The sequence below is a fragment of the Sycon ciliatum genome, chromosome 10 (genome assembly GCF_964019385.1).
Source record: "Sycon ciliatum chromosome 10, ocSycCili1.1, whole genome shotgun sequence".
In the NCBI taxonomy this organism is placed as follows: Eukaryota; Metazoa; Porifera; class Calcarea; order Leucosolenida; family Sycettidae; genus Sycon; species Sycon ciliatum.
Window position 1 is genome coordinate 16,636,746 of NC_088652.1, and position 13,108 is coordinate 16,649,853.

The 13,108-nt window shown below is 50.3% G+C and overlaps 1 protein-coding gene across 1 annotated transcript; it reads left to right on the forward strand.

Moving 5' to 3' along the window:
- The first annotated feature begins 209 nt into the window (after positions 1–209).
- LOC135825612 (fibrillin-1-like) lies at positions 210–12,717 on the forward strand. Its single transcript, XM_065338218.1, has 6 exons — positions 210–588; positions 4,536–4,787; positions 5,268–5,525; positions 5,809–9,627; positions 10,341–10,470; positions 11,343–12,717. Exons 1-6 carry the CDS (start codon positions 447–449, stop codon positions 12,085–12,087), a joined length of 5,346 nt encoding a protein of 1,781 aa, XP_065194290.1. The 5' UTR covers positions 210–446; the 3' UTR covers positions 12,088–12,717.
- The last annotated feature ends 391 nt before the right edge of the window (positions 12,718–13,108 follow it).

Here is a 13,108-nt window from a genome sequence, read left to right on the forward strand (position 1 = left end):
TGTCAGTAGCCGATGCTTGTAGATCTACACAATCTACTGGAGTACATCTCTACTGCACTGCGCTACCTTCTACGTAGATCTACGTCTATCTAGCTCGTGAGTTTTGTCCGATCCCTCAGTCCCTAGTATGTGCACCGAATCGGGACCACCCACGGCCACACGCTCCAGAGATCCTTGCATTGGAACTAATGTTACTCTGGAACTGTGCTGTAGATCTACACTGTCAATCGAGACATTCTTTGAATGGTGATGTCGCTGAAATCATCAGAGTTCATTTACCCCTAGCGCCCGGGTGGCTATGGTCGAAATTCATTAGCGCAACTCCTTCCCCAAGCCTATTCCTTACTGCGGGTAACTTTGAGGGATGGCGTTAGCAAAAATGGAACAAGAAGAGAATTCTTGAGATCTAGATTAGCCAGCCGTGTTTCGGCCAGCGATGAACAAAAATGGCTCTCCCTGGAGTGAACTGCAGGCGAGGTAGAAAGGCCGATGGATATGACGTTTGCTGGATGCTGGAACGGCTTGTGTGTGGCCTGGCACTCACCGCGATGCTCTTCGCTTGGCAGCCTGCTTCGTGGCAAGCGGAAGGTAAGGAGGATCGGAAAGACTGTGTACAGGCTCAAAACCCGACATTGCTCTGTGGTCACAAATCTCGGTTGGCCCGAAGGATTGTGCCTCCAAATCATGTTTTCATTCATTCGCTCATGTTCAGAGGCATACATGTACATGACAATTGTACAGTTTGATGCACTGATGCCAGGCACAGGATACTGGGAATTGGGTTATTAGAGGTATAACTACATGATTATAAGAGTGATTGTTGGGCTAGTTTGCACCCTTATTTTTATTCCAAGCAATACATGGCCGGGGTAGCCAATGAGCACATTGCATGGCGATTGCAGGGTTTTATAGCCAACCTCGGCTAACCTTGCAAAAATGCAAACCCATCGTGGGAGGATACTGTGCGTCTACAAATGTTCGCCGGCCCATTCAAATTTCGGCCTCCCAGGGCTAAAACCCATTTCGGTCGCATCAAAGTTCCGGCCTGTAGACTGTACTGCTGCCGCCTCTATACACTGTCACACTGAACCTCGCGAAACGAAATTCCGGCCGCAACAAATTTTCAGCCAAAAATGACCAGGCCGAAAATAGCCGAAAATACATAATATTATGCAGCTGTACAGTGCCACAGGGCATTATTGAAAAAAGAAGAGAATGATGCGATCTATCGACTACCCCCCCCCCCCCCCCCGTCCCGATGGCATCGTGTGAGTTTTTCAATGTTGTTTGCAGTCTTGTCTACCACAAAACGTTGAAGATAAAAAGGTTGAATGGCCCCTCTCCAGATTAATTCCTCTCTCAATGAAATTCTCCTGTAAACCATTGGGCTATGAGAATATTGGGGGGGGGGGGGGGGGGGGAGGGCAGGAGGAGGAAGGAGGTTGATGAGAATAAGGTATGTGATAAGGACTGGGTATATCCTGGCCAACCTAACAAACTGGTACATGTAAAAGATAATCATATTGATTGCAAGTTCCCGACGCCAGAGCCCACACTTCCTGCTGATGTGCATGGCTGGCACTTGACAGACTCGCAGCTGCTAACTGGAGCGAACCAGAGCATGGCACATCTTGCACTCATCAAGCCTACCGGCAAGCATGCACCATGCGCTCATTGCTCCAGGCATTGTGCTTCATGGAGCTCACCTCTCATCAATTGAGCTTGATTAGACTAATCAGTAAAATGGATTTTCTGCTCCATGAATCACAAGTCAGTCGTTCAAGTGTCAGCCAAGCCAGCAGTGACCAGTGGGCAGGAGCAGACAACTCATAAACAACCGCTAGCATTACATTTAGTGTGATTGAGCTGGATTTCATCAAATTTTTATAACCAGAATTTACCGGCAAACCGCCTTAGGACGAACACCAAGGGACCGGTGGTAGGTGTTTGCAATAACCGGAGTTCTTCTTATTCATGTCATCTTTTACCCAGCGAATACAACGTGATTTATCAGAATAATAATAGAGTTACAAACACTAGTTCGAAAATTTGCGAAAGAGAACATTATAATTAGTTTTGTCTTATCGGTGTCAGTCTTCTTTTAACGAGGTTTCACAGTAGTACAGTGAGTAGTGCCAAAACTTACCAGTTGCATGCGGTACCTCAAGGTACAACTCAGGGGCGTCGGAAGGTAATTTAGTGTGGTACGGTCAGCGATCTGAAGTACAATTTACTCGTGGGAGAGTGGTGGCTGAGCTGAACATTTTGCAAATTCAGAGCCCAATTCAATGCATTTTATTGCTTCACGGGGTACCTGGAGCAAAGAGCGGTACGGTCAACACCGTAGTGACGCCCCTGTGTAGCATGTATTCATAGCATTACAGGGCATTCAAACACACTATGTATAGCAGCACTTTACTATGTTACTCCCTCATCATGGCATGTTGGGGGCATCCTCAGGTCATAAGGAAAAAAGGCGAGTACAGACACTATGTATAGTTTATGCAAGTTCTCTTGCATGCTAACATCTCAGCGTGCACAATCCAGCTGTGACCACAGTATAATAATGCTTGCTGAAACCAGAACATCATCGGAGTTGTTGTTGTTTTTTTATTTGAATCCGCAACACCAAACGGGCAATAAGCCAAATTACATGGAAGCGAATAAAAGAATGCTAAGAATAAGGCATTTCGGTGAATATTATTTCAAGTGGAAATACTGATCCCGGGAGGCACTACAAATAGGTACTGTACAATGAAAGTCACAAACGCTACACTAACCTGTTCGATCACTGTCAGTATGATGAGCTAGAGATCACGAGCCAGCATTTCATTGAGCCGCAGCTGTAGATAGTAGATACAGCGCCATCCCCCATTGTACCATCTACACCGCTTGGTAGTACATGTCTAATAAAGCCTCTTGTACGGGCAACATGAATTGTACATACATGTATCAGTAAACTACTTCGAAGTATAAACATCAATTTAACTGGGCCCTGCTTGGTAGTTCTAATGCCAATTTCTGAGTAGTAGTTAAACACTGGCCCATGCGCGTGACAACTCCATGCCATTTTCTAGGGCCAGAACAAAGGTTTGTAATACATGCTCACCTCTTAAACTGCCGATTTAGCACCACCACTATGCAGTAGAGCAGGTAATAAGTGAATTCATCTTGCGCTATACAAGTACACGCTTTTCCCGACTTCACTTGGTTGGGGAGTGTAATTTTTTTCCAGTGTGGAGGAGTTGATCGTCTGACCCTAGTGATAGCAAACCTGATACCTAGACCCCAGCCTGTATGGATTACCCCTAGTAACCAGGGAGTAGTGCAATACGGTATTGTACTACTCCCTGGTTACTAGGGGTGAAAGTTGGTAATGAGATCCCGAGTTCGAGTACTCTGATTTTCTCCGATTGAATATTCGAGTATTCGAGTATTCTTCATCTCCTAAAAAGTGCACACCAAGGGCCTTAAAATCACATGATACGACCCTGATTGAACCGAGTAGCAGTCATTTTTTCTCGGGTATATTGGTTGGTGGGTCATTTTGGCTCTCTCTGCTCGTGGTCAAATGTTCACCACACAGTCTGCACATCAATATCTGCCGACTGCTACCCTGAAACTGTAGATTTCTATGGTAAATTCATGTACCATGTATGAACGAGTACTCTGATTTATTCCGAGTACGATTATTTTTGAAAAAACCGAGCGAGTACTCGAGTACGATTATTTTTGAAAAAACCGAGCGAGTACTCGAGTACTCGGTATAATTGTTTCACCCCTACCAGTGGTTACTATAGCATTCAAGTCCGGACACAGCTCCTCGTGCAGCACTCTACCAGTAGCCATGCTGCAACATTAATGCCGCATTTAATACACTCAGTATAAAACAGCAGAATAATGATGGTGTAAATTTACACCCGGCCGCAGCATTTATCACGGTGGGTTCAAAGGTACAGTGGCCTGTAGTAATGCAGGATAGATTTTACGAGTTTTCAACTTTCCTATTGAATCCCAAACCCAGGCTCATATTCTGGTACTACAGTCAGACCTCGCTTAGCCGCACACATCCGCTTTCCACAAAAGTGTCCGGATAGGCGACGGAGCCGGATAATTGAACACACAAACTGTATGTATGCATGCCATATGCTGTAAATCGGTAACCAGCGTTCTTCTTCCGCATGGTGAGGTATCCGGATAAAAGAGGACCAGATAAGCGAGGTCTGGCTGTATTATTATGATCATTCTTTATACCCAATGTGTAAATTTACATCAGCTAGGAATGGTTCCAGGTACATGTCAAGTTTTCATCATTTTAGGGATATAGCCAGTTGTAGCCAGCCAAACATCTTTTGCATACTGTGGCATCCGCTTGCAGATTGCCAATGAGAGTGTCCGGCGTGCTTCTGTTTTCTATGTGTATTTTTTGTATAATTTTGTATTTATGGATTCTCCACAGGCCCTGGCGTAAATCTGTGGAGCCTCCGTCTGTTATCGCGGCACTGTGTTATGTGTTATGTGTGTCTCCTCTACAGCTCAGCTTTGCCAGAGTGACAGTGAGCAGAAAGTAGCCAATAGGTGGACTAGTGGTTGCTCCCGACCAGACATGCTTGTTCGCGGTATCCACGACGACGATGACAACTTCACTGATATTGACACGGTGAAATGCTGCCAGGCACCGGTGTACACTGTGCCGGTTACTCAGACTGTGACGCTGCAGCCTGGTGGTTCCTGGTTGCCGGCGGATGCGTGGACGTCACAGTGTCCCCAAGACTATGCCGTATCAGGTTAGTATGTGGAGCTGTGTGTGCGTGTGTGAGTGGGAAGGGGGGGGGGGGGTACATGTGGGTGCGTGCATGGGTGTGTGTGTGTGGGGGGGGGGGGGGGGGTGGGGTGCACATGTGCATACGTTTGGAATCTGGGTCATGTAGTTGAGTGGTATGTCCAATACTTTCATGCACAGCACTTGGATGGAGCAGATCATCTGATCATGCTGTCCAATAGCTAGTGCAGGGGCGTCGGAAGGTATTTTAGTGTGGTACGGTCAGCCATCTGAAGTACAATTTACTCGTGGGGGAGTGGCGGCCGAGCCGAAAAGTTTGGAAATTTAGATCCCAGATCAGTGTATTTTATTGCTTCACGGGGTACCTGGGGCAAAAAGTGGTACGGTCAATACCGTAGTGACCGTACCGTGTCCGACGCCCCTGTACTAGGTGCCTGGCATCATGCATGACTCACTGTCTGTATGTTGGTGTGCACTGTGGCAGCTTTCATCAACTCCCACTGTCAGACCTGCTCGTTCCTGGACATCGTGTGCACCAAGGTAGCCAGCGGAGGCAGTGACAGGAGGGCAATCAACACCAGTGCATGCCAGACAGTGCGCACGGTACACGGTGGTACGAGAACAGGCAGCCTGGTCTGGAACACGGAGTGTCCGGTGGCCAGTGTGGTTACTGCCGTCTGGACGGATCGCATACACTGGAAGTATAACCGACCTCTTCGCTACATCAAGTGCTGCCCGTTAGGTGAGCTACTTCTATTGTATGTGGCTGTTTCAAAGGATTGGGTTCGGGAGAGGTTAATCCTACATAATTATGTGCATGTGCTCAATCTCCAGATGGTTACTGTAGCGGGTATAGAAATGCGGGGTTGTGCATCTACTCTGCGCACCAGAGAGTAGAAAAATACCATAGTATTCCCCGGTGGATACTCTTCATGTCCTAATCTGATGTCAGAGAAAAGCTCGAGGAGTACATTCTGGAAACTCCATTTCCATCCTTCTCTGCCCTGTTGTTGTTTGTCGTACAGATGATCCATGCCTTGCATATGGTCTCAACTGCAGTCGTGGATTCGGTATCTGCCAGACCATACACACACCTGTTGCCTCGTCAGTGCCTGGTCAGACTCCACCACCACAGCAATACCACTGCACATGTCCTGCAGGGATTACAGGACAAGAATGCACGCGGGACATTGACGAATGCGCCGCCACTAGCAACAGCAGCGGTGGCGGGAGCGTTTCCACGACAACCGGCGTGTGCGGCGCTGGTCCGGGTGTGAGGTGTCGGAACGCAATTGGCTCCTACTGGTGCGCCTGCGCGGATGGTTTCCGCCCCAATATCACCATGGCAACCGCGTTGTCGTGCGTGGATATTGACGAATGCTCTATGGGCACGCACGGCTGCATTGCCACGTCGGGACCGTGTCAAAATACGGCGGGGAGTTACGCGTGCCGCTGTCGTCGGGGCTACACACGCGATTCCAGCGGCCAATGTCGCGATGCGGATGAATGCGCTGAGATTGGAACACTGTGCATGCCCGGCGGAGTGTGCTCTAATGTCGCCGGTAGCTTCCACTGCACGTGCCGAAGTGGATTCGAGCTAGCTGCCGGCGGTACCCTGTGTACAGACCGGGATGAATGCTCACCGCACACTCTAGCGTTGGTTTGCAATGGCGGCACGTGCATCAACACCGTCGGGTCGTTTGATTGCGTGTGTCCGCCCGATTTCGCACTCCGGAACGGTACGTGCACGGCCCGCAGCACCTGCAGGTCGGGGTCGAACGACCCGTGCTGGCCCGGCGGTCGGTGCCTGGTGAATGGAACCGGTCATCGGTGTGTATGCGCAGCTGGTTACCATGACGCTGGAGGGACATGCGTAGAGACTGACCCGTGCGCCGCCGATGCGGATGTGTGCAGCAGCCATGGTGTATGCACATCGGCCTCCTATTATTGTAACTGCCATAGCGGATATAGCTTCACAAACGGTACGTGCGCCGCAAATCAGCAGAAGGTTTCATGCGGTGCCAACGCAACCGTCTATAGTAATCCATCTTTACGCGCGCCATTCTGCCAGTGCGATCCCGGTTTTTCGCTCTCAAACGGGACCTGTGTGCGCATGAATCCATGCGACCGAATCGCGGATGGCACCTTCACAGTCTGTGGTCCAAACGGGCAGTGTTTGGTTACTGCAACTGGGCACATGTGTGTTTGCGAGCAGGGGTATGTCTTCCAGAACGGCACCTGTCGGGACCGTGATGAGTGTGTGACAACGGTAGCGTTCTGTGGTGTTGCGCATACCGCACGGTGCATCAACACACCTGGATCGGCCGTTTGCATATGCCTGCGTGGCTTCCAGTGGAGCGCGCACGATCGCCAGTGCGTCGATTTGAACGAATGCCATGACAACGAGACGGCGACACAGTGTGGCGGTGTGGATGGCAACTGTGTCAACACCGACGGAAGCTACCGGTGCGTCTGTCTGGTCGGTTACCATGGAGATTCTGCGGATGGCAGTTGCCTTGACGACAATGAGTGCAACGATTCACCATGTGGCTCTGATCAGAATTGCGAGAACACCCTGGGTAGCTACCGTTGCTCCTGTCCCAAAGGCTATGTGCTGGTGAACAGTAGCTGTGTGGACCCTGGAAAGTGTACGGTCAGCAGCTGTGGTCCAAACACTTCCTGCACTTCACAGCTCGGCTACGCCGGGGTGCGATGTTCGTGCCAGAACGGACACACATGGCAGAACGGCAGTTGTGTCCTGCAACCTCGGGTGACCTGCGGCAGTTTGGGTGCCAGTGCTGCGTGCGGAAATGGCTCGCTCTGCCTCGAACGGCCAGACAAGCGCATCCAGTGCGTGTGCCAACCAGGATATGACTGGCTCAATGGATCGTGTTTACGGCGCGAAATTCCATTGTTGACATGCTTGCAGGTATCGTGCGGACCCAATGCAACCTGCCAGCAATCCGGTGCGGGGGAGATGCCGTACTGTACGTGTCGCCGTGGATACCACTGGAGTAATGGGTCGGCACAGGCAGGGTCGTCTTGTGTGAGTGTGTGCGATGGCATGAGGTGCCCGGCAAACGCGTCGTGTACTCTTGACGCGCACACTGGTGCCGCTCTGTGCAGATGTGACGTGGGTTACTGGCAGTCCGGTGATGGCACATGCACACACGTGCTGAGCACTATAACTAAGCTGCGACGCACACTGAACACATCGTGTAATACGCTGCTCAACGACTCGTACTCACGCTGCGATAGACGACTCTCGGCGCAGAAGTGCAACCTCACAGCCCTGTGCGAACAGGAACTTTGCGGTCCGTTCGCAGCCTGCAACCTGGACGCGGAGCAGAAGTCAATGCGGTGCCGCTGTCATGACGGATATCACATGATCAATGACACGTGCACAGACGTGAATGAATGTACCGGTGATATGCTGCCGTGTGGGTCCGGTCTTGTCGGCATGTGTGTTAACGTGCCCGGATCATACCGCTGTCTGTGCTATGCCGGGTATAAAGCTATGGACGCAGCGCTGACCGAATGCGTGGATACAGACGAATGCCAGGAGAACGCTACACGCTGCGGACCAGGTGGACACTGCGTCAACGAGCCGGGTAGCTATGGGTGCGAGTGCTCGGCGGGGTTTTCCCGGATACGTGCCGAGATTGGAGAGCGGTGCGAAAACATCAACGAGTGTGAATCTGACGTAGGTTCACTGCTGTGTGGAGACGGTGGTGGTACATGCGTAGACCTGCCTGGGCGGTACGCCTGTAATTGCACTACTGGGTTTGAACTGCATTACGTCATGGACAGTGAGCTGGCACTCACCGCATCTCCTACATCCTCCATTGCTCCGAACATTACCTGCCGTGATATTGACGAGTGTCTGCTGTACAAGGACGTGTGCCGTCCGAATGGAGTATGCCGCAACGTGCCCGGGAGTTTCGTATGCGATTGCCTGCGGGGATACCAGCCCAGTACCGCTGATACTTACACCGCTCACACCAATCTCACTACTGCTGCAAGCAGTGGTAGGGTGTATGATCCGCTGTGCTCGGATGTGAACGAGTGTGAGCAAAATACATCACTGTGCAGGCCACACGGCGAGTGTGTGAACACCCCCGGTGCGTACTCCTGTCGGTGCTCGAAAGGCTACACTGTGCGTGCTCAGGCAATGCTCAACAGTGCGGGTTCCGTTGTCACTTGCACTGATCTAGACGAATGTGTTGGCAGTGGCAGCAGCAACCCATGCGGGCCAGGTGCTTGCGTCAACATGGCGGGGAGTTTTCATTGCCGGTGTCCCCGTGGTTACGCGGCGGCTGCGAACGGCACCGAATGCCGCGACACGGACGAATGTGACAGGGCCCTGCTTGCGGAGCGGCCCTGCACACCCGGAGGTTCATGCATCAATACGGATGGGTCTTACCGCTGTCTCTGCTTGCCCGGGTTTGAGCTCCGTACGGCTACGGTGGCAAGTTCTCCAAAAAGATCCAGCCAGTTCTCGCTTCACACCAACCAATCAAACATTACTCCCCAGCCCACAAACAGCACAGTGCAGCACGATGCACATAACACAACCAGGAAGGTAGCTTATGACTACCTGAACACAAGCAGGTGTTTGGATATTGACGAGTGCTCCGCAGGCCTGCATCACTGCATTGCCACGGCACCCTGTCATAACTATGCCGGCGGATACCTGTGCCTGTGTTCGGACGGCTCCATACAGAGGGTGCTTGATGACGACGGCGGTGTCGATGCTCGTCGTGACCATGGTGATCCAGAGCAAGTTGGTGACCACGGCGACGCGGGTCAGAGTCAATGTGGACGACTGGCAAGCACCGGACCAGGTAAAGTAATTGCCATCCCCTAAATTCAGGACCGGGTTTGAGGGATTGGCAGGGAGCCTTGCATAAAAAGTTGGGGTGAAACGAGTGCTAAAATTGAGGACTAGGGCAATCTTTGAAAAAAAAGAGCGAGTATTCGAGTGGGTACGAGTGTTTTACTGACAACATAAAACGATGTACATGTACTGCACACATTCTTGTAACACCGAACGTACTACACCTGATACACACATGGTCTTGCATGCAGCCTAGTGCAGGAAATAGACTGAACTGCTATCTTTGGCTGGTAAGTAGGGACAGGCAAGAATTTCGCGCTTGCATGGGCTATCAGTACCGGTCAGAGCAACAGAAATGCTTGATGTACATGTATACAATACACTGTACAAAGGATACTTCGAGTATTATTGCTAAACGAGTACTTGCTCGTTTCAAATTTTCGAACAAGCCCTTGAGTATTCGATATAATCGTTTCACCCCTAATAAAAAGAACATGATGGGCACCTTTCTAGGGGCAGCGCATCCCATACATGACAGGCAGTATAATTTTATCTATTCTCTATAAACTGTGAACGGTACCATTGTGTTATTCTTTATCTAATTATTCTACATGTAAAACAAGCCAATGCAAGGAAAAAGCTCGAATTCAAATCAGGTTTGTAACCCCCTCCCCTCCTTGTGATGTTGCAATATCGTTGGTTATGTACATCCCCCTGCAGAGTCCAGCATAAGTAATCAGCAGTCACATGGCACGAGTACAATTGTGCTTGCCTGCATCCTTGCCATCTTCATCATCATAGCTCTGCTGGCAATAGCCGTTCGCTGCCAGAATCGACGGCTTGCAAAACGGTTAGTTCCGACAACTTTATCTATTCTTATTTCTGGTTAGCGTTAAAGTTGTCTCGGCCAGATACTCTGAGCTCCTCTGAGGAGACCTAATATGGTCGAAACAGCTTGCTGTCTGGAGATTGAGTCTATGCTTTTTTCCAGTTTAGCCATTCCGGAAGAGATGGATTTCAAACTAATCTACATTCCTCAAGGGATTGTGTAGGAGTGCATAAGTTAGCCATAGCTACCATGCACATGTCTGCCAGCAAACAAGCATGTTCACGATTTCGTTGACCTGTTTGTAACCATGCGCATGTCGGGACTAACAGTTATGCACCACATGACAGGGGCGTAGCAGCCGGTCCGGCTTTGGCCCGGCCACTTTTTTTAACACAATGCCCAAAGTGCCCAGAATGCGGGATTTTTCACCCTATTAGATTTCAAAAATTTCCTGGAGAGACCCCCCCCCCCCCCGACCCCCTCTGGCAAGACCACCTCCAACAGCGGTGCTACGCGGCTGCATCACTGTATGTTTCACACAAGACAAAGGCAGCGGGGCCCGAATTCTTTTGTTCATCACTTTGTGCTTGTAGTGGGTGGGCGAGAGGAAGTACAGTGGTCCCTCTATAATCCGGCACCATTTGTGCCAGGGAAATTCTGCTGGATTAGAGAGGGTGCTGGATTAACAAATCTGATTAACTGCTGCAATGTGCATGAAGAGGACATTTTGGTAAATGAAAATTGTGCTGGTTTATAGAGGGTGCTGGTTTATAAAGTGCTGGATTAGAGAGGGACGACTGTATAGGTTGCTAGTACTAGTACTTGGTGCTTTTATCACACAGGCCAATGTGCTATACCTAGCTTTGAGATCTGTATATCGATTCTGCTATTAGATCGCTTAGCCCCGGAATGGCGGCCGCCTTCTCCAATGGGCGCACGCGTCTCATCTCGTCCACATCGAGTCGCTTGAACAATGCCACGTTCGACAACGCGGCCGAGTGGCAGGGAGATCTCAATGATGGTATATGTGCGAGCGGTGGCCAGTTGGAGTTGGGTGCCGGCGAGGCTTCCAACAACGGATCCGAGTTGTTTGCTCAGTACTCGATCGCCCATGATGGCAAGCGAGGGCAACCACCTCCACAGCCCCAGCTATCCGCCGTCAACCCCGGGTTTGGCCTGACAGGTGCCGTTGGCGATGGCGGAGAGCTGGAACTGGATGATTATCTAGTGGGTCTACCCGACGTGTCGGTGGATGACGACGAGACGAGCAATGACGTCACTCCTGCCGCAGCTGTTGATCACCGTACGGCCCAGCCTCACGGGTCCATTGCAAACGCCCTGTACGGCTTGCACGTTGACCTGTCTCCAGTGTGCAGCGTAGCTGACAGCTCATCATTGCCTCCCAGCACAGCACCACCAACCATCATTCAGGCTGAATACTGCAGTTCAGCGGCAAGTGCTAAGACAGAGAAAGATGTCGATGAACCAGCCGGTATCATCCACGCACAGACCTCAGCCAGTGTGTTTCCTGTAGACCGCAATCGACTAGAATGCTATGTGCAGGCTTCAGAGACTGGCGAGGATGAGGAGGGTTTCAACAACAATGATGACGACGATAATGCCATCACGCATATCTAGTATGTTTGTGGATGTCCTCGCAACATCCGGATCCGCTATAATATTACCATCATCTGCTTTGAACTCACATGGAGCCGGCGTATTGGCTCATGCGCTCCCGCAACATTGCACGCCTGCCCATCGGTCTTAGACACACACACTGACATATTTACTTACACTTGCCCATCGCTGAAGTGATGATAGCGAACAAGCCATGTTAGACATACTGGTAGCAACACACGCACGCTCGCTCGCACGCACGTACACACACATGCACACACACTCGCACGCTCACATGCACGCACGCAAGCACTCATACACACACGCACGCACGCACACATACACACACACACACACACACTCTCTCTCTCTCTCTCTCTTTCTCTCTGTATCTTCCTTTGTGATTTGGGCCTGAATGCCATTGTATTTTCAGAAGTTGAGCTTGACAAACAGATCTATTTCCATTCTACTAGTACACATCCGAATTATCCACTAGTGACAACTACTGTACGTTGCGAGAGTGACAATAGTACATACGAGCAAGTTTTCATATGAATCTTTTTGGTTTGCATTTGAAAATCTTTTACACATGCATTTCCTGATTTCTTCTCCAGCGTTGTATAGTACAATAAAACCTGGTTTAAGCGACCATCCCACGGTGCACTTACAAGCTATCGCTAAAGCCAGGTGGTCTTTAGAACCAGGTCCCACAGTGTCTGTGTAGAACTGTCGGCGCGTGGAAAAACGGTCGTTAAGAGCAGGTGGTCGCTAAGCCCAGAGGTCTCTTACACCAGGTTTTGCTGTACGTGTATGTATTATACTTGTAATAGTACCCCCCCCCCCCCCCGGCACCACCACCACCACCTTTCTGCGCCCCACAGTAATCAAGTAACTAGTTACAAGAGTACATACTAAACCCCTATTGGTATTATTACTGTAAATCAACAAAATTAATTTTGGCCGGTGAGAAACTTTGGCCGATCTCGAAATGAAACTTTTGGCCGTCATTTAACTTCGGCCGATTGGGGTTCTCAAAAAAGAA